The following is a 26,792-nucleotide window of genomic DNA, read 5'->3' as shown; positions in this document are numbered from 1 at the left end:
TAAAATTTGAGATGAGCAGGGGATGATAACAAAGAGAAACAGGAATAGCGTTGTCAGGGGATTGACTTAAGTAATTCTACCCTCTAGACGTAAGTATATAATAGTGCAACTCATTAGTACACATCCAATAACACGCAATAACGAAGCTATCAATAATGCCATCCGCATCCACAGTTTCGATGCGATATGTGGACAAGAAACCTAATTTATAGTTATTATAATGGCTGTTTAAGTATAATACGATATTTAAGTAGCATACTATAATAGTTTAAGTTGAACAAAATTTACTATATCAAGGGTCAATCCAATTTAGGAAGCTGTGATACTTATTTTCTTCACAAGAAGCTAAATTTATGGTTTTCTTTGCGAAATCGTGCTTTACGATTGATTACATGCGGAGAGACACTTTTGCTCCATGTGATGAACAACGTTTTTATCAAATTCATAACAAAATAAAAGGCATTTGTTTTAATAAATAATAACGTATCACAGTCATAGCTGAGCTGATATAAAAACAACTGTTATTTACTCATACTGAAATAATAACCAAGTTTGATGTTAGCACACTGAAAAATGCATCAATTGTGCGGCAGCTGATTTTTCAAATCCCTGTTACCAGGCAACGAAAATCAATCACTGTATGGACCAACTTAAATATCAGAAACACACTCAAGGTATGATGCACACTCAGACTTGTCTAATTATTTATTTATTTTTACAGAATGGTATATCAATACTGCATCATATTGTGAGTATTATTACATTTGAATACTTAATTATAAACAAAAAGCGACCTGAAGATGATTTTATGAGCTTTTACACAAGAATCATATTGTATGACTAGTACAATACTAATCATCTAATTTACACTAAATAATAATGGTCATTTTGTATGAAAATAAACATATTCATATTGTATTTACTGTAAATTCCTTAATTGATAGGTTGTTTAGAAAAGTAAAATGATCTTTATCTAAAACACTATACATTAGAAATTAATGATAATGGATTGTACACCGACATCTGATATTAACAAGACAGTGGAGTACAGAAGTAATGTATTCAAAACTTTTAAATATCAGTTTATGTAAATCTGTTATAAAAATATTAACAATAAAATATGGAACGATAAATTTATATACACAAGATAAAATCTTAAAAATACATCACATTATATTTCACAACAAATGCATTTAAAAATTAAACATTATATTATTAGTTATAATTTATTTTCAAAATCTAAACATGACATACAATTTAACACTAATAAATTAACAACAAATGCCGTTTCACTTAATAATTGTAACTTTGGCTAACAAATATACAATATAATTATATTAAAAACAGCAATAAATATATTTTAAATCACCTTAACATCCAACAACATATTTTCACTAAAATAAATGTAAATATATTTTACACATAACGTTTTCGAGGTACTAAGTTTGAATAAAAACTAAAATAAAATATATGCGTAAATAAAAATATAAATATGTTGACCGTGCTGATTTCACTAAAGGTAAAGTTGATTAAACTTTGCGTCCTTGTAATATTCGTTATTATGCTTTTGGTGCAAAGATTACTACCACCGAAAATTTTAAACAGTTAATATGACACTACTCGATTCTCAATATGTTGTCTTATATGATTGTAGCATTCACGTGTTTAATGTAAAGCCCAGTTTATTACATAGACAGGTATTAATTAGGTAATAAACAGTTTGCAATTCCCTTCCAAATTGTTTGCTTGAAATTAGCAAACAAATGTTGAGCTTCAATCACAGTAAAGATCTATTAAATCAAACTTTGTTTTATAATTAATCGTAATCATATTCAATGCTTAAGGAACAAATGAAAAATAGAAAATGGTTACGTACATTAAAGCCTTCAAATAGTTACAACACAGCAACAAACAAGTTTACGCAGTTTCAGTGAATGAATTCCCGTGGTAACATCAGGATTTTCACAAGAAACCTCAGACTTAAAAATGTTCAATTCTTTGTTGAAATGTGAACTTAAATTAGATACATAAATGTCTACAGTGAACGCAATTGAATTTTCCAGCCATACAACAAAATTCAGACGGCAGTTCAGAATATCCTGTCCATTTGAATCTTAATTATGAATTACATTAATTCACTGATCATTCTAGACATTTTAAGTTATTAATTAAAATTTTACCTATATCGATGGAACGTTATCCCCAGTTCTCAAAATAAGTTTCTCTTGGAATATTAGGGACTACTATGAATCCACTATCTCCTCACCTTCATACATTTTTCCTATAGATGAGACACAATCACTCACAATCTGTTCGTACCCCGATCTGTTTAGAGATGTGACTCAATGATGCCAGAGAAAACTAACAGCGCCGATTGTCTGTGCGGTTCAACCAAGCGGCAAGATGACAGTAGGATTTTGAAAGGGTAAATTTTGAAAACAGCTTTAACATAATATGGCTATATTTTGTTAAATAGTGAGTAATCTTGAAGCTACTTTCACAGAATCATGAGCAGGTATGAAATAAATTTGAAACTGTGCCATTTTAACGAAAGTTGCGTAGTGAGCTTAAACCTTTATCAACAGTTCCTTGTTTATGTCTAGAATAAAAAATTATAGACAGTATCTATACATTAGATCTAGGCATAAAGACATTTTCTATCCAAATCTACACTAAATTGGAAAAAACTTTTATAGAAGATTTCAAACAATAAAAATTTAATTGGAACACTTTAGGAAGATATTTTTAAGGTTGACGTTGAAAAACTTATGTATTTATGGAACACTATAAACTTCCCGTTCTTCCACAGACTGAGACAGAATGTGTTCTGTTGAGAGTTCGAAGCACCCTCTCCTTCAAGAGTGTAAAACAACCACGAAGACAGCGTCACCATTAAGTTAGAGCCAACAGCAGCTTGTCTGTGAACATAAGTTACATCACATAAACAGATTTTCAGTGAACAGAAGTTATACTAAACTTAATACTTATGCATTCCTAGCCGGTGTCATGGTTATCATCTAAGTTTTATGACTCACACCGTGTCGTAAAATTGCAACAGATAAATTTTAAAATACTTCGGTCTCGCCTTTCTCGGTGAAAAAATGCTGAACAAAAACTGGTAGGATCATTGACGCACATCTGCAGGTGAATAAAAGGGTTAAATCCCTCAGATCAAAACTGCTCGAGAGCAATAAAGGGCACGATTCCACAATGTACGCATAGAGTCTACGATGTTCTGGTAGTAGTGGCTCAGTATAGCCTATATCAGAGAAACTCCTGTTTGGTATCCACACGGTTAAATAAATTAGGCACGCGAAACACGAGAATATAGTTTTCTACACACAACATAGCTATAGTGGGATAGGTTGATTCAATGTCAATGTTGAGTTTAGCTGAAGTTCACCTTTCCCTTAGTGCAGCATTGAAAACCGACGCTACCTCACACGTCGTTTTTGGATCTGTTCAGACGAACATGACTCCAGATTCCAGGAGTCAAGTCTGTGACAGCGTCAGATTTCAGACGCTGCAATAATAGGAAGGTGAACTGGACCTAAACTCAACATTCATAGAATATAGTTTTAAAACCAAGCATGCAATAACATTAGACAGAACTAAAGAACTTGGGAAAATGTCACATTATTATAACAGGATTATCAGAGAAACCGTAGAATACTCAAGAAAGAAAATCATTTCACCGAAGAGTAAAGCGTCACATTTTAAAACCTGCCAGGCGTAAGACATCATATTGAACGTTAACTGATCAGATTGATGGGCGATTGCTCGAGCTTTAGCCAATCACGGTAAAACCGTAAAGCTCCACCCCTTCACTCCCCCGAGGATGTGCAACACTGATCCTACTATTTATAGCTTATTTTTATTGACTTAGGTAATCACGCCTCCACAACGAGACTAAAATATCTCAAGATTAAAAAAAAATGATTAGCATTTTCAGACGTAGTTTTAACGTAGTAAAAGAAAACGTAAATTATATAATTATTGTTAAAATGCCGCCAAGATTAACCAAGACAATCAATATAGTTCATCCTGTTAGGAACCGATTACAACATTAGTTTTAACTTGGTTTATTAGAGCAAACTAAGCAGGTAAACTTGACGCGAACAGATCAGATTTGCAATGGGCTGTATTTGTAATACAATACCTAAAACACGTTACTCCTCAAACAATTAATTTTGTCTATGTTTTGTTACTGAGGAGGATGAAAGCGGAAAGGACAAATGATGGTTGAAAAATAATAGAAACATTTCGTGTGGTGTATAAAAAGCCCAGATTATCATCATCTGAATACGAGGTAATTTGTATTGTGTATCTTTAAATTGTTAAACACAAGGTGCTTGCCTGCTTGTGTGTGATATTGATTTTGATATGTTGTGGATTAATGAGACCTGGCTTCATGTATTACTGGCAACATTGTTACATACTATAGCATACCAGGGTGCACTTATACGTAAAGACAGTCAAACGGAAGATGTGGACCTTTGCATAGAGTAAACTATGGCTTATGAAAGCATACATTCTCTAAAGACATGGGGCGGATAATAGGCTATCGAGCTTCTTTGTGTTGTCCTGAAATTGAAAGGACAGTAGTTTATATTTTATCGCAAGGAAGTCACCCACTGGTGAGTGTATTATACTTGTAGCTATGATTCGCTTTCAGGCAAAACAAACATTGATTTACTGTCCAGAAAGTGATATGAAGCAAAAGACTATTTACTACTTTTTAGACTATTTCAGTACAACTGGTAACCGAACCGACTTTCACATTATTGACAACAGAACGCTCGAAGATAAGAAGACCGGTGCTACATAAAATATAATAAACATTGGAGAGGTGAAGATGATGAACCATAAGCTCTACTGCTGTTTAATTTATGAGAGAAGGAAAAACATTTAAAATAAAATAATTTCTTATAAAAACAGTTCAAAGTTTAATGCTGCTCATGCTATTATAATCGAATTGCTCGAATTATGTACTATAATTAAGTGGTATCATGTTAAGCTTGATCTTTTTTACAGCGTGGGAGAATTTACTAAAACGTAAATTAAATTGTTAAAATAATTAGTAAGAGTATGTTATTCACAAAAAAAAAACAGAAAGAAGAGCTTCTATTGAGAAGTATTGCCATACATAAAACGAGTAAGAACAAAATTAAAGTTCAATTCATACAGTGAAATATTTGGCACAGTGTAAATTTGAAGAATGAAACCGAGTTTGAAGTATTTAAGTGGTTTAGTGTGGAATGCAAACAATTATAAATTTGAATACTAGTTCAAAAAACTTGTATATTTGTTCGAAACAATGTAAAATTGGTAATAATATAAATTTTAAAGTGATCACACAAATAATAAAAGTTAACTACCTATATAAACAAATTAATGTTAATAATGGTAGCGAAGATGGCAGATCAAATAAGTTTGTTAAATGAAATGCATCTGTTGACTAAAGAAGGCTCCACAGCGAAGGCAAAATATTTATATAAGTTAATGGTATAAGCAATGTTCGCCGCGGTGTTAAACGGAAGCCATTGATGTTAGTTATGACACCGGCCGTGTAAGCCTAAGAATTAAGAAACAGAAATAATCTATCACTCGATTTAAATTTCTTACATATTACTGACGAAGAATTTAAATGAGAAATAATCGAAATAAAATCATAAGCCGTTGGTATTGTTAGTATATCTATTTAAATAATCAAAGCAATAAATCGTGTGTTTTAGATGCACTCAACTGATACATTAATAGCTTAACGAGTTTTCTAGAAATATGGAAAATGAGTAAATACTTCCATATCAGAGAGCGACCGACCCTAAGTGTCAAACAACTGAAACTTATTCATTCCGATGCTACTAGATCTCTTTTGAGTTTAAAGAATCGCTGCTCATCAGATAGCATTTATGAATTTGTATTTATTCATATAAATTATGTTATTACCGTAATAAAATTAACTAAACAATTAAATTACTGACGGTATTTATATAAGCATTGGACATTTTCGTCGGGGTTTGAATGAGCTAATACAATATACAAGTACAAACAAGTAAACAAAGACAAAATTTTAAAATCGTATAATTCTTTTGTGAACGCATGAGTGTCAGAAAACAAAAACACAAAAGAAACGGATGTAGGGAAAGTAAGAGATATAGAAGAAGGAGGAAGGGAAAGAGAGTGCGGGAGGAAGAGAGAAAGGGAAGAGGTTTCACGCAACAAAGAACATAAAATTTCATTTATTCTCGTAAAGCAAGAAGGTAAGTCCACCTATCTTGTACGAGTATATGAGGACTCTAACACATAATTCTTTTATGAAATTTACAAGACCAATTACCTTCAACTGTAGATTGGTACAGGAAGAGTGTAGTTGTCATCCTGCTCCAAGTACGGTTCCTCCGGCTGTGAGAGGGGGTGCTGTCTCATCTCCAGATACTGACGGGCCAACTTGGCGAGAGGTGTGGTGGACGGCAGGATCTCTTGGGCAGGAAGAGCTCTTGGAGTCTCGGCCATCTGGCTCTCGTTGTACAATGGGATTTGTGCCAAGTTCTGTCCGTGACTCATACCTCCACCTGAAACATACAATGAAACTCTCTGAAAACTTGTAATAAAACAACCTTTACATATTTTGTTGTTTGTGTAATCTTGAGGTACAATAGTTTAATATGATGAAGTTGATTTATCTGAGTTCTGATCTGAATGCTATTGTCAGTTGCCAGCTGCAAGGGTTATATTGAACAACTGCTTTTCGTTCTTGTGATTTACTGAATTCCTGGTTACAACTGTGAGGATTCCCTTATAGGAGAGTGTATTAATTCTCTCATTTCTCTCCACAAGTTCTGGTATTGGCGACTTCAACACATCGATATCTTAAATTAAACATTATCAAATAGAGAATTTATACATACAACGGCTCCCTTTGGTCTCCGTTTCGTAATCGAAACATTAACTAGGACAGTTAAAAAGACTTAATCGATTATCGACAATATACGATATATATATATATATATATATATATATATATATATATATATATATATATATATATATATCTCAGTATACGAGTAGGGGAAAATTTTATCTCGAGCGATCAATTGCTGCGTTACCTATCTTTACGGACAGAAAGCTGTCTTAAGATTTCGTCGCAGTCTGTTTCTGATAGTCCGAAGTATAGAGGAAATCGTGTTTTTTCTACTGAGAAAATTAAAACATTTAGATTTTTTCCAAAAAGTGATAGTTGGGATGGTATCTATAATAGTCATGATTTTAAACCTTAACTTAAAGCTTCTATAGTACAGCCAAGCATTATTTTATGTACATTTAACATTGCTGAGAAAAGGAAACGCAGAAGATCACTATTAAAGGTTGCTTTCAGAGACGAAGTACCTCAACTCAGAGACAGACTAGACTAGAGTTTCATTACTCTAAGACAAAACATCTTGCTGTGGATCCCCTGCTAAGATAGTATATGGAAGGTTTGTTCTACATTCAAAAAAATCCCACATCATATAAAGAGGAAAACGGTATATTTTTACACTACAAAATGATACCGCAACACATAACAAAGTTTAGAATTCCCGATGTTTTAAATAAACATTATTCCATCCTAATTTTTGACTATAATCGGTTACTTAGATCTAAAATAAAATTTTAAATTCTATGTAGCAAGTATTACTCGGATTCACTATTGTTGTTTGCGACGGCCGAGATGGAGATCCTAGAGGTAATTTAATCTCTTAAGCCTAAAACAGCTACTATAATCTGAACGATTTCTACACTTCTTACATTCCTAAAAAATAATTAATTTAAAAAAAGAATACTCCCGAAGTACTGAAATACAAGAACGGAGCCTACTCATCCTACCTCCACAAGAACAGATGTAGATTGGATTGAGAAAAATACAGACATACAATTAAGACATTTTAAACACATTCTTAAATACACTGGTTAAAAATTTCCTTATTTTCGTAATGAAAATATTATTTTCTGTCTGAACTAATATGGCTTCATTAGTGATAAATCTGCAGTCATAAATCTGCACTGTCATCACTTGTTAACACTCTAGATAGAAGAAATGAATCTCTTTGTACATTTTGATTTCACAAAAGCCCATGTGTAATGCTTAACTTCAAGATAAGATACTCTTAAATACATTTGGTTTCTTTGGGGTCAACGTTCCAGAATCTTTGTTTTACGACATTCATCTATATTTTTAGATTCTAAAGTTCTATTAACAGCATATTACTGTTTAATATATATATCTTTCTAGCTTATGCTGTTCCCATCTAGGGATACTAAAATACTACAAGTTATTTTACATCAAAATTCCAAAAAGGCTATTAGAACATGTTTTGGCAAGTCTACAAGATTTACTAAAATTTTAAATTCCCTTACATTTATAACTTAAATTACTCTTCTATTTTTTCGGAACAAAAAAACATCTCTACAAATGTGAGACTATGAGTATACGTTAAGAAATAGGGATGCCATTAAAATTCTTCTATACAAAACTAATTTCTTCCAGAACCGTCTCTTGTACACAACGGAATGGATTTATTTAATGACCTGCCTCCTTAAGTAAGAGCTGCGATTTATCTTCTGGAAGGAAAGTCAAAGCATTCCTGCTGGAACAAGGTTACTATCACGTTTCAAGTTTATATTTGGTCGCTGATAGAGTCACAATGTTTCTATTTATTGAAGTGTGGTCAACTCGTTCTGTTTTAGAATAATGCACTTGTATTTTGAAATAACTGTGGAGTTTGTACTGTTCTAAATATTTTGAGTTCAGTTTTACACTCGCTCTTTTACAAAAGAACTGACATGTTAAATCTAATAGAAACATACTGTATAAACACGGAACTAGAAGAGCATGTCTATCTCTTAGATAAAATAAAAGTTGTATTCATAAATTTAAACACAGTCATGTTATTTGTAGGAAGTAACATAATTACATATGTTTAAGGTGAATATGTTTTATTGTTGTACTCTAAGAAGAGTTTTACTCACTAGAGACAATTCTAATACACTATTTTGTCTACTGTTCCGATTTGACACCTCAAAGCGACTACTTAGCCTTCTCTCATGCAATTCATTAATTATAATTACTCTATGAAAGAAACAAGCTGTGGGCAGAATTACAGATACTGATCAGGGGCACCAATCACACTAAACACCTATAGATACATTTCTTTGGTCTGGACTGAAGTAACGATACACACATTTTGGTATACAGCAAACAAGAAGACACGCGCGTTGTACCAGAAACTACATAACAGCAGTTAAGAAAGGACAAACAAATTCTTCAACATATGATCTTCACGTTCTATACCTTCTGCAGACTCAGCACCATTGTATACAGCAGAAAGGAAGAGGGTAATATTGAAAACAGAGAGCACACTTAGAAAAATGAGGAATTTCTGAATAATGTGTAATGATTAAATATTATTACTATGTAATGATGTATCATTACTTACTATGTAATTATTATTATTATTATATATATAATTCGGATAAACCTTATTAAGTAAGTAAAATATTTTAAACTTAGTTAGCATTTATGTATAATTTAACTCGTTTTAATTTATTTGAAATTATTGTACTATTACCACTTAGTATTTAAGATGCTAGCATTTCACAAAGGTAACATCCCGATGCATTTACGATTGCCTTTTATTTCGTAGTACCCATAATATTAGAGATTTATAAAATGTCAGTTCATAATAACATTTGTCGTACATCTAAACAGTCATATGGTTATAAATAAGGGACCATACCCTTAATGAAAAGAATAATACTCTTGCACAAAATGGTATTTTTACAAATGTGGTTTTGTCGTGTTTAGATATTCTATGACAAAAAAGATTGATAGTTCAAAACAAGTTATTTAAGATAATTTTTGAAAGAAAGAAGAAGGCTGCCGAGAAGTTAGCGGTAACCAATTGTTATGTTATCATTCATATTAGTGCTTGTAAGTTCCAATTGTAAGTTATTTGTAGGCATTTTAGGGTTTAAAATCCTGATTTACAGTAACATTAGTTTTCAAAACATGTCATTCTTCTTTTTCCACAAATGACCAAAATCTGAGCTTACTTCTCCTAATTAGCGTCAGACGGTAAAGCTGCTAAGATAATCGAAGGTATTTTAAATAATGAGCAATGGCCGAATTTACCTTGCACTAGGAGTAGGTGAATATGTAGTAGCACAATCCACCATCAATAGCCTCTCTGCTATTTCTGGAAGACCTTCAGAAATGTTTATACCCTAACCACTCCAAACATCCCAACACTCACATCAACAATCGACACCATTCAGAGAATGCCAACGAATATTGTACGCTTCACGTTACAGAACTAGAACGAAGAGGGTTATTTTTACAATATACTGTTGTCTATTTTTACTATTAATACTAAATGTATACTATAGTATTACAATAGCTGTTGCCCTAGGTATTGCGCGCAATTTTCGGCTGTATAACAAGGATGGCATGAAAATATCAAACACTACACAATCGTACTTAGCAGTTTTTTGCGTGACAGAAAAACAAACATTCAAACTATCACATTATAATATTTACGATTAGGGTAATCCCCTAGAAGACACGTGTGCCTGCCTCGCCGGCCACCTGGCCCGTTGTTATCGTTTGTAGGCTACTCTGTTTTTGTTCTTGAAAAGTATGAATATCTGTGAATCAGATTCAATACAGTATATATTATTGCTTCCCGATTTCTGCTACCCTATTTTTTCAATTCGGAGTAGAAAATTAGAGTTGAATCTCTCGGTAGTGCGGAACAGACCCGCTGCCTGGTCAATAATTTTTTTGGTCCTCTATAAATTGTATTTTATGTCAGGTGGATTCGCTTTGCGATTCTATTTGCTAAAAAAAATATTAAGTCAGGAAACCACTTATACTTTTTAAGTCATTACAGATCAAAATCTATACATTTTGCACAGTTTTATACGGCTATCTTAGCTACGTTTTTATTGAAAAAGGTTTAGAATTAACTTGAGAAATCCCTAAGATGTCTGCACCAAAAATGATTTTACCTCTTCAGCTATTTCAAACAAATATTGTATAGAATACGGTACAGTACAAGAACATACGAATATGTTATTAAATTACGTAAGTAATAAGTAACTTAAGTGAAATAGGTTGACTTTATATTTGTTTACCCTATGTTTGCAATTGTGGTTACTATATAATGGTAAAATATACGATATAAACGGATAGAATGTTACATTCTATCAACTTCTTCTTATTGGAAACAAATACTTAATTTATAAACAATCATTCCAATCATTATGACATTTCATAGTTATTGGAGAGTTTGTTGGTAAATTAAGGATATAATGTTGTTTATTTGTTATATCGAGTTGAAATTGATCTTATACTAACAGAAAACAGCGGCTTTGCACGCAATTAAGAATGTTTTGCATCTGTATGTGCACTTCTGGTTCAAGTGAATTATATTTCCGATGCTAATGTTGAATTTGACTTGTTGCGACGATCAAGGAGATACGTCAAAAGTGTATTTTATCGCCATTGTAATTTACTTAGTATTTTAGTATTTATTGTTCCATAGTTGATTTTACCTTGTTTCCCGATCAAGAAAATACATATCACGGATCAGAGAATCCTATCTTTCAAAATACAACTAAGTTGGGTTTTTAATAGTTTTAAATTTATATTAAAAGTTAGATAGTACCTTTGTTTTTTTATATCTAATACTTAATATTTGATCAAATGTACAGTTAATAGTTAAGAGTACATTCACGTGACACAGTTTGTTTCTTTATAAACTGAAAAATATTTTTAATATTTTGAACATTTAGAGCTGGAATTGGTACATTAGTTACAAATCAAAGTCCATCAAACTTTCATGCAGCATAATTCTTGCCGACTGCTTCAAAAAGTCTTCGGAGACAAACTCAAGCCATCTTATGTTTTAGGATATTTTCTAAGGTAGATGCTTACTTACCTAATCGCTGAAAAAACAGCATGAAAACTAATGGTTACTCCTTAGAAAATTTACACGCTAATGCAAACAAATTGAAAATAGTGGTTAAATTAATTAGACATATGGTTGTGTTGTCATAAAACAATCTTTACACAGAACAGTTGATTCATATGACATGCTCTTTAAATTAATGTTTCACAACTTTAGAAACCAAGATGGGATTTTCGCTGTTTTAAAGACCAGTGGGGCGTAGCCCAGAGGGATTTTCGAAATAAGAATATGTCCCTGGGTCCTTAATAATATCCATGTAAAATTCCACTACAATCGATTGAATAGTTTACGCGTGAAAGTAAGACAAACAAATAAAGACACTTCGCATTTATAATACCATTAGGATTCCTAACAAAGGAATAACTAATTTTTAAGTTACCTCTCACTTACTTTTTTGTAGCTTCTTGTTCTTTTAGGAGGTCTAACAATTTTGTGTTTTTTTGTTTGTTATTTTACAGTAATAAAGAAAATCTGGGATCTAAACACTTTCGACGTTAATGTAGGTATCTTTGATTTCGCACGTGGTTAAATTCTATGAATGCGCTGAATTAACTAATCCAGTATCTTTATCCCTAATTTCTCCAAGTTTTTGTCGTTAGTAATAGCATCAATGGTCGTAAAGAGAAGTATTTTTAGTTTGATGCACAACTGAAGTACAAACTTCTAGGTCTGGTAGCAGACTCATTGGGAACACACGTCTACGTCGAACGTAACTGAATGCTGAGAATGTAAGAGTATGAGTATGTATGGTATATGCATGTGTTAAAACGAAATAATTCTCCGGCATCTAATTTTGTATTTATGTACCCCACATTAACTGTTTTCTTGACAATATATGGTGTGGTGACTCTACTTTCATTGATGACACATAAATGAAAGTAGAGTCACGGTCAGGGTGACGTATCTAAATTTATATATGGGTTATTGTGCTTAACACGCTCTCTTTTCATGGATAAATTCAAGGGCGTGATTTCATTTAGTACTTACGGAGATAAATTATAGTCTTATAAAATAAGACCTGACTGAATTGGACCCTAACGTTCAGTATTGTCGTTGTACGCTTCCAATTAGAGAGGAAAGAACTCAGGAACTTGTTTATACATTTGCAAAATAAGTATTGAAATCAGGGAAATATACGAAAGTATCAGCAAGTTTCTGAAACCGTGCAGTCAGACGATACTCACCTGGCACCCGGCACTCCGGCACCGAGCCTACGGCAGCGCTGTGTTGGAGGTGGTTGTGATGATTCTGCTGGTTGGGTTTTGTGCCTTGCCAGATAAAGATGTAATACATACTGAGCATGATGGCGGCTAGTGACACCGAGAACACGTACGCTATCACCGTCAACACCCGCACAACCTTCTTTTTGTGTTTCGGCTCGTACATCTTATCCTTGGCCTCCTCGCCCGCGAACTTGATGCTGCCGCGAACGCTGCCGGAAGCGCTCTGGGTGGTGCTTCGCGCACTCATATCGTCCGAGCCCTGTCTCTAGGTAAACAAGGCTATTCCCGCCTCCACAGCCGCTTCTACTGTGTCCAGATCATACGATTTCCTTTATTGTATCTTCAGTCTCATGTGATGCTCTATGTGTGTGTTGTTTCATATATCTACGCTGTAAATGTTTCGTCCAGTACGAATTATGTAATTTTGTTATCAGTAGTCACAACCAATTCTCTTTCAACTTATTTAATTAATTCGAATTTTGTTTGCAACTTTACGAGGCTCAGTTCAAACAGATCTAAATTCAAACTTCTTAGGAGCTCAAGGCCAGGCTGGTGCTGTCGTGGGAGACTCACGTTTCTATACTCCTCGCACTCATAATCGTCTCGCCCTCTACACCATATCCTGAATAATAAAATTACTGTAGTGTGCCATTCGTAAAAGTATAGAATGGTAAAGTTATAGGAATAGAAAGTAGTATGAAATAAGAATTTGAATTGATCTTTATATTTTATTACTTTAAACTTGGAAACGATAGGAAACATACCGGTATTCAAATGTGTAATTTCAATTCAGAGTAGAATGTGCATACAAATATCAGCATACAAGACATGTCCAGAGCTGTGATTAGAAACTACTGTATGTTTAATGAAAGCTCACCATGATACAATTATGTGATTAGCATTAGAATGAGATATACGGTTCTTTAAATGTTACCAACATCACTCGTGTTCAGTTTCGTTTTGGAAGTTCCGTGTGTATTATCGATTAGATTAAATCTTGGATCGTAATTTTGTAGATTTTAGTTCGGAACATTTCTTTTAAAATGTATAATGTACAGATTTATTAATTGTGGATGTCTCTGTTTTATTTAAGGACTTCAGTCTACTTCTAACATTTTTTTTAACTCAAAGACGAAATAATTGAGAAATTTGTAAGAACACTTAGCTTATTACATTTGGAATTTGAATTTAAAGAATTCGTTGATTAGTACAGGGTGAAGCAATAAGAACTCCACAATTTGTTTATGCCGTCATGTGATAAATATTGCAACAATGAATTATCTGCTGTGTTTATAACCTTAAGTGAACTGTACACATATTAGTAAACATGGCGTTTGGAGTCCTGAACACCGTGATTTTTCTGCAGAAACGTTTCTTAAGGAAAGTGATTCTTATGTAAAGACTCAAAGATTGTTTAGAATTCACTTCAAAATTGGTCGATAATACTGTTCCAGATCGAAAAACAATTAAAACTGGTTAAGTTTATCTAGAAATACGGCCTTTTCCCTAACTAAAATTGGAAGAAGTCTTAAAACTGTTCGTACACCAAACAATATGGAAAGAGTGAGAGTTGCAATTTTTTAGTAGAGAATTTATAGCATGACCGGTGACTTCGAGATGCGCCGTAGGCAAAGACGGAACTAAAGTGGTGGGGGGTGGAGCGGCTCAGTTTGTTGCCGTATTTAGCCTTGTGAACTTCGGTCTCCAGTCTTCTATACGTGCCGCCCAAAAAACATTCGCTTGTGCCAATTCACGAGTTGTAATACAATTTGTGAATTAATTGCGTTGTGCTCATTACGTTTTAAGTAAAGAGTTTGAGATGGATCATAATGTAAAAAGTAAAATTTGAGGTAGAAAGGTTATACACGGCCAAGCAAGAGAAGTGCTTCCCATTTTATGAAACGGGAAGCAGAAACCAACACACTTATAAATTTGAAGAAAGTTCAACAGCGTGTCGTAGAGGCAACTGGAATTTCTGAAAGTACGCTGAGACGAATTTTGAAGGAGGAAAAAAAATAAGTCCAATTGGCAATTCTTTTAGTACGCCCAACAAAGTAAGAAAACGCAAACATACTAAAAGTAATCTGGACAATTTTGATTTGGTTGTAGTTCGAAGAACAATAAATAATGTTCATCGACAACGGGGTTTTGTTATGTTAACTATTGCGTGTGGACCGTTGGCGTTATTGTTATTTTAAGTATACATCATTAAATTAACTTGATACAAGTTGGTAGATAAAACTGAGTTTTTTCTTATTCTACTGTGTATATTGACAAATTAGTTTAACCAGTTTTATATTAATTTTTAATTTAGCAGCTAGGCTATGTCAGTTGTATAATTTTGTAGTGTATAATTGTATCTACTATCGTAAATCCTGAAGCTTACACGGTTAGTATATGATAAATTGAATTTTAATGGCTAACAGAGCGTAACAATTACAATTCTGAACTGTTGTCGTCGTTGGAGATCAAGAATAATATAAATTCCTACCCTTTCCCAATTTATGAGAACCCTTTCTTACCACCAGGTATCTCTACTGCGAACTCATTAAGAAGAGTGAGCTATGAACACAATTTCGGCAGAACATAGTCATTGTTAAGATCACGTACATCCGGTCCCAATAACGTCGCCGTAACTTCAAAAGAGTCTAGAAATGTTCAAATATTCTCAAGGTCTCCTATATTTAATTGCTTATCATAAAAGACCACCGTGGTAAGAACATAAGGGTCTAGAAAATGTTGGCAAACATTACAATATTCGGCTCCCGCCACCACTGTGAGCCGGGAGCCGAAAACTCTCAGTAGGGTTAGTAGCACCGAATTCCCTCCCCTACTTTAGATTGTGCCCCCACGCGCTCAACTCCTCCACTCCTCACGCGCATCCCACCGGTCATGCTATAACTTCCCTAGAGTACAACTTCCCTTGTACTCGCAGTCCAAAGCGGTCGGCTAGGAAGCAAGCGTTGGCTCTTCGGCTTTGAAACTGATTCCTGCTGAGGATTTTGTACCAGGGCCTTCATTTTATCCTTAAAAAATCAAAATTGTGCAAGAAATTAAAGAGCTAGACTATGAAGATTTGTGTTGAATTGTTGATTAAAAAATAAGTTACCTTATTTTTTTAACCTATTGATTATGTCTGATAAAGCACATTTTTACCTTTCTGGCCATATTATGAAACATAAAATGCGTTGCTGAAGTGCCCATAACCCACAGAGAGCTTCAACCCAAGCATTTAAATAGCCCCAAAGTGACAGTATGGTGTGTAGTTACGACAGGTGGCTTTTTAGCCGTCTTGAGGAAAGATGACAAGGTCGTCATTTAAAGTATATGGTTTTCCAAAAATTGCTTTGACAAAGTAAAATTGCATAGTATTACCGATGTATTTATATGTTATTTAGCAGTAAATTATTAAAAGTATTAAATATGTGGTTTAAAAGAAATGTGGAATTCTCACTGCCTCACACTTTAGTGTAATGACTAATAAATAAAATAATCTTATAGATTTTTTTACAGAGATTAATAAAATTGTGCAAACGTAACATCAAGTACTTGCTGTAAATACCTTGTTGAATGCAACACAAACAGAAGAACTTCCTACAGAACACTGTAATTTAATTTAATTTTCAGGTTTAAATAATTCTAACCAAACAAACGAAAAAAATTATATTGGCGATGTTAGTTTGTCTAAATAAGTTCAGTTGGAAAGATTGTCAGTGAGTTATTTTACGTTAAGTCTTCGTTTAATTACGTAATCTTACAATAAACTTTTCCTTTTAAAAAATGTGAAATCTATTGCCAAGTTTTTAGATAAAACCAAAAAGAAAAGTGAAGGAATGCTTAAATTTAAATACTCAGTTTATATTCCGGGTTTATATATTTAAATATGAAACTGAAACTCTGTTCGACTGGTGTTTTAAGTATCTACCTACCTAAAACATTGAAAATTTGATATTATTATCAGCAGACGAGGGGTGTCTGTTGAAAGTGTCAGTAAAGCGTGTGAGTTAAACACAAATTAAGGTATTGAAATATTCTGTCACGCTACAAGAATGTCTGGGAGGCTTCAGTGCTTGGCAATAGACATCCTCTTCATTAATATAAAAATATACAACTATTGTGACATGTATATCACAGCAACACAGAAATTTAGCTTTCGAAAATGTGTTGTCAAAACTATCACACGATTCCCTGTGGTAATGTAATCTACAAAAATCAATCCGTTTGAAGCTCGTCTGAAACGCTTATTGGGACCTTCTAAATAAGCCATTCTGTTCAGTATATGAGATTATAGAGGCCCGCTGGAATAATAGAGAACAAGATCTACTATAAGTGCGTAAGTCCTTGTTAAGAATGGGTGCTTTGCTGCAAAATTAATTTAAGTTGAACGCACAATCCATTGGTTGTTCTTGTTCTTGCGTTGATTTGATTATTTTTGTACTTCAGTATTGTTAGTTATTTGTTTATTGATTACTTGAGAAAGTAAACTTTTTTATTTTAAGGCCATCTTACTTTAGCTTTAATTTGTTTCTAATAGAATATATTGGTTGACGATTGCATTACGATGTAATATTGTTTTATGCAGTAAACACCTGGTATTAGAGCGGTATATCTGTTTGCTTTACGTTTCAAGAACCTTTCTGATTATTTTCTAATCCGTCAGTTTTGGAATGGGAGTCGCTTTTGTGGAAAGTTGTATTATAAGATTTAAATTACACTTAAAAAACGACTCAGATCTCTAATACTACGTTAAACTGAATTGTCCACTTTGTGTTTAGATAAATTCTATGTTTGCCCAAATAAAACATTGTAAATAAGAAACTATTTAACGGGCATTAATTACTTTCATACAAGTACTTTGCGAAATAAAAGATTAAAATTTAAACCACCCAACTAATAAATTCAATACTTCACGACGCGACGTTCAAATTAAAAATATAGCCATTTTCTCGTTGTTTGTAAGGTTATCAGGAAGGATTTGCTAAAACTAATTCAAAACTGTAAGTTTCTCTCGTTTTCAAATCCCTAATACTCCAGTGTTGGGACTCTCAGCATACATCAGTTTGGCGTTATCTGAGGTGACAATGATTTAATCGTTCTAATACACGTATAGGTAATTGTTTTAGGGTATACTCGTGCTTATGTGTCAATTTTTGTACATTGATGCTCATATTTGTGAATTTAGTATTATTTTAAAAACATCAATAAATGTAATTTTGTATGAAAAATCTCAGACTATTACTTCGATTATCTGTGTACAATACTGATATATCAATAAACGAGTAGTGTTGATACTTTAAACATTCTAGATAAAAATTATGTATTTACAAGTTTAGGTAATTAATCTACAGGTTCTAGTTCATCCCATAAACTAGATATAATCTATGGTCATATTACAAAATTTGTTAAAAAGCTAATTAAGGATTTTTTCCAATGTGTAAGAACTGTTTCCAAATAGCGTCTGGCTAAAGCCTGTAATACATAAAAAAAACCACATTGAGAACGTAAAAGAGAGAATAATTTTCAAGTATGAAAGTTGCTTTTCATTGGTTATTGTTAAAACATAATTTATTCTTGGTTTATATGGTCAGACGAAAATTTTGTACTAATGCCTACTCAGATTTAATAATTTGGCTATTTTACTGATAAGTACTATCTTTGATTATACTAGTTACACAAGATATAAATTGTTCATAAGGACAAGGTTTGCTGAGGACGAAGATGCCCTTCCTTTAGACAATTACTCCTGAAATGTTCCTTGATATAGATATTTCTGTCAAACTTCCAACCTGTATCTCAATCGGTTCGCATCTTATCACATGGACAAATACTGATTTGCCGATCCACCTGCAGAGAGCCTTTGATTACGCTCAGTCTGCTTCTATGTTAATTACAAAGAGGTTATTGTTAAAAATCATTATTGTTTCAAACATTTCTTAATTTGGCCAAAAGTATTGGTGTTTTTATGCCCGAATTTCATATTTTTCAAATAAAATAAGATATTTTATATACTTGATTTTGAGATAGCTCAGCATTTCTTAATGATTTTGTAAGTAGTGGACCAATTGTATTGTAATTTATTCATCAATTAATAAACAATCTATATGCAATGTATAATTGTATCGTCTGTTTAATTATATTGTGGTATTTGCTATGTTACATAATTTGCAACATTAAATTTCTCTGATGGGAATAAAGTTAAGGTTTGAAGGTTGTTAAAGCTATACAAATATTTATAGGTCTCCTTGTCCTTTAGCACCTTAATCAAAGAGTATATTTTTTATTGCCACCGGAAATTAAACGATTTTTCTAAACTATATGAAATAATTTGTGCAGCCCAACGTTAAGGCAACATCGACAATCGACAACGACAAAACGATTACTGAATTATAACTGATTACTGAAGGCTGTGACATCAGGTATAATGAACGACTCTGGACGACGCGGTGGACAAGAAGTGAAGCTTGAGGTAGACTAACTCACTGATGTCTAGTTTATGTCACAATCACGTCACATATAATAAACGACACAGTCTGGTATATGACTGACACTACAAACTAAGGGTGTGATGCGCGTGCGCGATGGTATCGACTTTACCTCCACCTCCACACGCAGAGGGGCGCAACAGTACGAGACTCCTTAATGTTACTCGGACAATATTTTGTGGAGAAAAGTACCACGTGATGTTCTAATGTATTCTTCCATTATCTAAGTTATATTTAGTGTTAAGTAGAGGGTTAAACTCTTGAGTCTTTGAGTTAGAAAAACAGATCTTAAGTTCGTAAAAACAAGTATGCCATTACATCGTCAAGTAATTAAAACTAACACTTAACCAAACCAATCTTGTAAACAATACGAACGTTTAACAAACAGATTTTTGTGTAATTGTACTATATTTTGCTCATTTTTTATGTTCTCGAACAGCCTGTAGAAACTTTAGCACCTGGTATAGCCCCTTCTGAAACCTATTGGCCCATAGTTAGTATGGCTATAGACCATGTCCGATACTCATTGTAATAACCATTATTTACAAAATGTGTGAGATATTTAACAGATAACTCGTATCACCACAGTAGTCATAGTAAGAATTTCGAACTCCAGGAAAAAGAGAGTTACCTCCTCGGCTCTATGACTCTTAAACACAGTTTCGGGAGTGCTCACATCTCAAGATTGATTCTAGATGTGAAACATACACTTTTCTTTGTTACAGATCTTGGAAAGACAGTTTAGAGAAGATGTGGTAGTTCAAAGCCTTTTGCATACATATTCCATGTGCCCGCTTTAGTTGTCGATACAACTAAAGTTTGATCGCCAGAGTTTGTTGTCGATACAAAGAACTTTAACTGAAGATTCTTGTTTGGTATCTGAAATTAACAGTCTGTTAAGACTCTGAAGATGAATCTGAGGAGATTCCCTAAATTAATGTAGACAGTATTAGTTTTGCTGTTGTTTAACGTAAGTTTATTTGAAGTATTTGTTAATAGTGTGCAACTGGGTGTTTACAGTATAGTATACAGTCAAATTTTGGGTTTTATTAGATACAATCATCAGCAGACACTGTAAAATTGAGTAACATTGTTAAGACTGTTGGAAAATAATTTATATACATAATCCTTACTACTACCTAAAAGCACCTTGATACTGTAGTTCTTATCGTTGCATCAGGCAGGTGGCTGTCTCGGGCTGCATCAGTGGACAATATGAGATTAGCATGCTAAATCAGGGAGATGATTTTTGATCATATACCTAAAAAATTTTCCTTCAAGAAACCGTTCAGGATTGTGATACCTTCTAGGAAGGCTTGGTCTGCGGGAAGGAAATCTCTTCCACAAGCGGAGCTTGAGTGGTTTACCGATGGCTCCTAAATAGAAAGTGGCACAGATACTGGAATTGCAGGAGATCATGAGATCATGTAGACTGTGGTCACTATGTGTCCTTATCCCACAGTTTTTCAGGAATAGAGTACTTCGTCTGAGGTATACAGGTCTAGAGTAGATGATCAGTATTTTCATAGACAGCCAGGCAGCGTTGAAGGCATTACTCTTGTATGATTAACTCTAAACTAGGATTGTCATAATGTAGTTTCTTTCCTCGACAGAATCAACAATGTCACTGTTTGTTGGGTTCCTGATCATAAGAGGGTTTTTGGTAAACGAAGGGTGATGCCTTGGCAAACCTGGGCTGCGCAAAAGGCTTTTGAGGTTCTCCCCACTGGTGAGTTAACTTTCTCCTCTAGTTTAGTTTGACAGAGGCAGTAACCGCTACGTTGAAAGAACAAGTGAAAATAATCTGCTGTTTCACAACAGTCTTCCTTATTAGCTTATAATTAATATCGAATCTATTATGTTTTCTTTGTCTTGGTGGTTCAGTTTTTACCGTATCTTATACAGTGTTCCTGATTGAAATGTACCTTACAATACGCGATTTTCACCTAAACGGGAATTTTGATACGATTTAAATTTCTTGTTAATATGATGAAAAATAATGTGAGGAAATTAAAGGCCTGGCGTTTCAAACAAATTTTTGTGACTGTTATTTAAGATTGTTGTATATTATCATGTTTTATATATGTGTTACCGGGAACGAACTTAAAATGTATTTAGTATACTAAGCAGTTATTGTGCACTTTATAAAATAGTAACATGTAATAAAGGATTGAATGCAATAATAATTAAATATAACTTTCTGAATCTATATGATATACGCGTTGTTTTTAATTATATTTATTCACTGGTCCATCAGCTTCTCATTTAAAAAGCTCGTTGAAAATAAAATAATTCTCCAACATATCCCACTACTAACAGTTCCAGTTTGTCATAGTTCTATTGTACTACTCGTGCTACACATCAGATTTGTGTCAAGTACATTCCGAGTAAGCTGTAGTCTTACCTTTTCCTACTAACTAATGTAAAGCGTTAGAAAATGGGAACTCGTATAAGGTGAATGAACACTGGTGAATTTCCATAAGTTAATACGGTCGCTAACGTGACATAACAGCGTTTTCATCACAACATGTTTTGATGGTTTAAAAATGTTGTGGTGTGTGTGTGTAATTACACAGAACATATTAAAAAAGGCTTTCTTCATGTTTGGTACAAACTCTCCTTGCTGATTTATTTTAGACAGTTTCGTTAATTGACAAAATATGATTACGAGAAATTAAGGCTCGACACGTAAACAGTTCCTGATACGGAATGTATAAATGTTTGTAAAATATGGCACATGTCGCAATATTTTGCCCTTTCAAATAACCCATCGTCTATAATGATTTGTAGACAAAACACTAACATGTGTTTTATAATATTTATCTCAAAACCTGTATATAAATCTATAAATTTATAATCTGAGGTCACAAGTCCAGTGATCAGTGTTATAAAGTTGTTTATTTTTATTAAATATATTGTATGTTAAACACGTACATTTCCTAAACCCTTGTCAATGGATTGCATTTATGTTTTCTCGTGGTCAGATAGGACCCAACATATCTGCTCCCTTCCAAATATGCCACTGTTTCTGAGACTGTCAGGCATACAGGGTGTCTCGAAAAATATTGCTATAATAACAATGGCTAAAGTAATAACATCTGTATCTGGAGGAATGTTATTTTTAAACAATACATTTTAATCATGAATAACCATGGCAGCCCTTCCTGTGTGCTAAAGTTTCTGTTATTATTGAGGATGGAAACCTATATGAAAGTGGGAACCCCTAAATGTTAATGATAGATTTCTATTTTGAGAAAAAAACAGACGAGCGTGGTCTCTTGTTTAGTTGCTAAGGGAAAACTTCTTGAAAATATTAGTTTGGAATTGGATGTTCCATATAGCGTGGCGGCAGATTGACCGTCAAAAATTATCTCAAAACCCGTGTTCATTAAAAAAAAGGTTTTAATTCGACCTCATAATTCCTCCCTTAGAAGTTTATATAGGTTCGAAAGCATTTTGTAATCCTACGGACATGATAAAATACTGGATTTGAATTAATTTGATTTGTAGGAATGATGGAGTTATACTAGAACTATGAGTTGGAATAACCACCTCATCATTATTACCCGAGGTAACTGTTTTAAAACAACTCATAGAAGGCTATATCCTTACATTCTGTAAGCTAAAACTATAGTTTATTGAAAATAAACATCATTATTTATCAAGAACCTGTACTCGATGAAACCGTTCATTGGCGTGAACCTCCTCTTAAACTCATCCACAGATGATTTCCAACGATAGATATTTTAGATCGGACCAAACTTAGTTGTAAAATTTCGTAGACAGCTGATTCAGTGTCAGTCATGCTGGTATTCATTTGTGAGCGAGAGCAGTACCATTGTCTTTTAACACGTATAATTGCTGTCTGCTGTGTCTCATAGGAAGGAAGAATAACTAGCCATTTATTATTATTATGAATTCCGTATAATGAAAAATTTTTGCATTATTACAGACAGAACAATAAATATTGAGGGAAGTTTATATATTAAGGATACATACTGGTTAAGGAATTTTGGGAATTGCTCTCGAAGAGCAAAAGTGCCAACGTGAATCACCAAATACGGCAATATATTTGGTGTCCAATACAAGGCCTAACCACAAAGACCGATTCAGAACTCGCAGCCCAAAAGTTGAGATTATAATTTTCATATGAAATAACTACATTAGTTTAATTGTGAAAAATTTGTGAATAAGATGTGGAAAACCATTTTTGCTATTTTATTTAGTTTTGAATATACCGCCTGTACGTACATTTGTGAACCTTAACGTGGATAATTAAAACATTCTTTGAATTTCCGGCATATAATCAGACTCTCAGGAAATGTATAATCCATTATAAATATAATTATAATTACTGAAACATGTTATAACAAGTGAAGAAACATGGATTTACGAGTCCTCCCAGTGGAGGCATTCTGGATCGCTTAAACCGAAAAAGGATCGACAAGTGCAGTCAAACGTGGAGGTTCTTCTGTGTGTTCATTCCATACTCACTTTGAGCTTCGGTTTTAATGGCATAGTGCATCATGATTTCTAGCCACAAGGTCAAACGATCAATAAGGAGTAGGTACTACCTGCAAGTTCAACACCGTTTGCGTGAAGCAATCAGAAAAAAACCTGGATTTGTGGCAAAAAAGTTAATGTTTTTTGCACCATGACCATGCACCTGCTCACACTTCATTGCTTGTTCGTGAAGTTTTGGCCAAAAACAGTACTGTAACGCGCTATCCTTCATATTCTCCAGACATAGCTCCGTGTAACTTTTATTTCTGAAAACAAGGAGTACCTGAAAGGGCTGTCGGGTTTAATAAAAAGCAAAGTGCATCGCTGAAAGAGCTAAAGGCTATCCCAAAGATCGTGTTTGAGAAGTGTTTGATGATTGGAAGAAACGCTGGCACAGGTTCATAATATCTAATGAGGACTATTTTGAGTATGATAATATTAATATAGACGAATAAATACTTTAAAAAATGAAGATTCCCGTTCCTTTTTGGACATACCGGTATGGTATTTTTGAAATCAGTAAAACATATATTTTATTTTTATTAAGTAAAAAATGGCTTTTTGCGTTAATTATCTTGATCTCTAAACTTCCTGATAACTGGTTTAAAAAAATATTCCATTCTAATATTTTAAAAAATAGAAAAGTTTTCGCGCAAATTCCATGCAAAAAGCGTTATAATTGGTTTGTTTGTCTTGTTATTGCACTTAGCTTTGTCTACTTCATCTTTGCATCACTTATAGTTTCCAAGATTCCTTCAGTATGCATAAAACGCGTAAAAATAATACGCATAAGGAAACGTTTCAACCTTGTATGAATATTTAGGATTATCTTTTTAGTAAGAATATTCATAGTTTTTATTATACGAGTATGTACAATAATTTTTATATTATTATATTTTTATTTTTATTATATTATATTATTATAATATTTTTATATTAGTATTATTGACTAAGATTTTGTTTACTAACTTCACTTTCTGAGAAACTTAAAACTAATTTCTGGTGGGTTGGCTCGAACCAACGGTTATTAAAGAATTACTATTTTATGGTGGTCTAACACTATTTCTAAACGTTCAACAGCCCATTGAAATGTCCGAACATTGGGATTGTATTCATTACCAACCCCTACTTTAAGATAAAAATTGGTAGCTCCATACGATCCTAAGGTAAGCTATAACTAAGTAAGTACTTGAAAGTCAACTATTATTGATACCTACTTCATATCCATTTTAATATACGACAAAATTTGAATTCTACATGTTTTAAATGTTATTAAGTAACGTATAGCATCCATCTGACAGTTCGATTTCGCAGTATTTATTTGCTAATTTTATCTTTCCTATTATAAATGGATCACAACCTATTCAATTAATAGAACAAATTATCAATGGATCGTATCAATTTAACAGTAGGCATGTTATCAACAAACTGGGGGTAATTTTTACACAGGTGTGCTAGATGTTGCGTCTGCAACGCTAGATCTTAACCTGCTATCTTAACATTCATTTACATTTCATAATTTCTAAAAATATGTTTTCAGATAACTCATTTAAGATTCTGTTCTTTCTGTATATAGTTAGTCTCTCGATATAAACGGCGATATATAGATATATCAAAGTTTGAAACGCTTACTAGTAAAATGAAACATCGCTTTCTTTCTTGTGTTTATTTGTGGGGTTGTAGAAAGCACATGCTATAACCACGTTTTAAGACATGTAAATCTATAGGAAAAGCTCATTATGCGCCAACAGCATATAAAACAATAACATAAATGGGGGTAAATTGCAGGCAGTGGACATATCTCAGACAGCATATACCTCGTGAGTTGACGTCTTGTGAATGGTTGAATGCCGCTGGAGTCGGACATTCGTTTTCGCGATCTAGACGATTCAATTAGTTTTATTTATCGATGGTTAGTAGTGACAAAGCTGGCTAAATCCGAGCTTTTTAGAAAGGGAAATGAACAATTTCACCACCGCTCTCCGCTTCTCACTCAATCTAGTTCGATATATTGTAACATCAACTACTTATAGAAGATTATTTATCAATATGGGGTGAGATTTGAAATAATGTAAGAAAAGTGGGGGGGGGGAGATACTGTACTCACAAACCTGTTTGTGTTTATAGAGGAACCCATAAGTAATGAAGCGGTTCAAAAATATTAAAACGTATATACACACATAAATTGAACACTTCGTAATTAACACAATAAATACGCACAATTATGTTATAAGATTACGCCATATGCAATAAGAATGTAACTATAAATGTACTAACCGGGCAGGAAGCAGTCGGGGCAAGGATCGGTGAACCTGAGGGGTCCGGGCGGTCGTTGTTCCTTCGGGTTCCACAGGAAGATGTAGTAGGCTGAGAGCATAATGGCGGCCGTGCTGACACTCATCATATAGGCGACGACGGTCAGCAGGCGGACAATCTTCTTGGGCTCCTGTTTGGTCGAGGGAGAGGAGGGCTTGTTGGCCTCGGCGTCCCTGGGTTGTTGTTGGCCCGCGGCCACGTTGTTGGCCGTAGTTTCCGTCATTGCTGAGTCGAAACTGGCCTCTGTGCTACTAGGTGGC

The 26,792-nt window shown here is 33.6% G+C and overlaps 1 protein-coding gene across 5 annotated transcripts; it reads right to left on the bottom strand.

Moving 5' to 3' along the window:
• Positions 1-692: 692 nt before the first annotated feature.
• LOC124370863 (putative transmembrane protein INAFM2) lies at positions 693-26,792 on the bottom strand. Of its 5 annotated transcripts, none has more exons than XM_046829170.1 (4): positions 19,630-19,797; positions 13,193-13,853; positions 6,341-6,575; positions 693-2,918 (listed from the first exon to the last, which is right to left on the bottom strand). In XM_046829170.1, the coding sequence occupies exons 2-3, from the start codon at positions 13,476-13,478 to the stop codon at positions 6,343-6,345; spliced, it is 519 nt and encodes a 172-aa protein (XP_046685126.1). In that variant the 5' UTR covers positions 13,479-13,853; positions 19,630-19,797; the 3' UTR covers positions 693-2,918; positions 6,341-6,342. The 5 variants fall into 5 exon arrangements, with proteins under 5 accessions (XP_046685126.1, XP_046685144.1, XP_046685137.1 ...); XM_046829188.1 differs by having other exon boundaries at positions 13,193-13,620; XM_046829181.1 differs by having other exon boundaries at positions 19,712-19,778.

The sequence above is a fragment of the Homalodisca vitripennis genome, chromosome 1 (genome assembly GCF_021130785.1).
Source record: "Homalodisca vitripennis isolate AUS2020 chromosome 1, UT_GWSS_2.1, whole genome shotgun sequence".
Classification (NCBI taxonomy): domain Eukaryota; kingdom Metazoa; phylum Arthropoda; class Insecta; order Hemiptera; family Cicadellidae; genus Homalodisca; species Homalodisca vitripennis.
The sequence above is the reverse complement of the archived record's forward strand: the minus strand, read 5'-3'. Positions and strand labels throughout refer to the sequence as shown.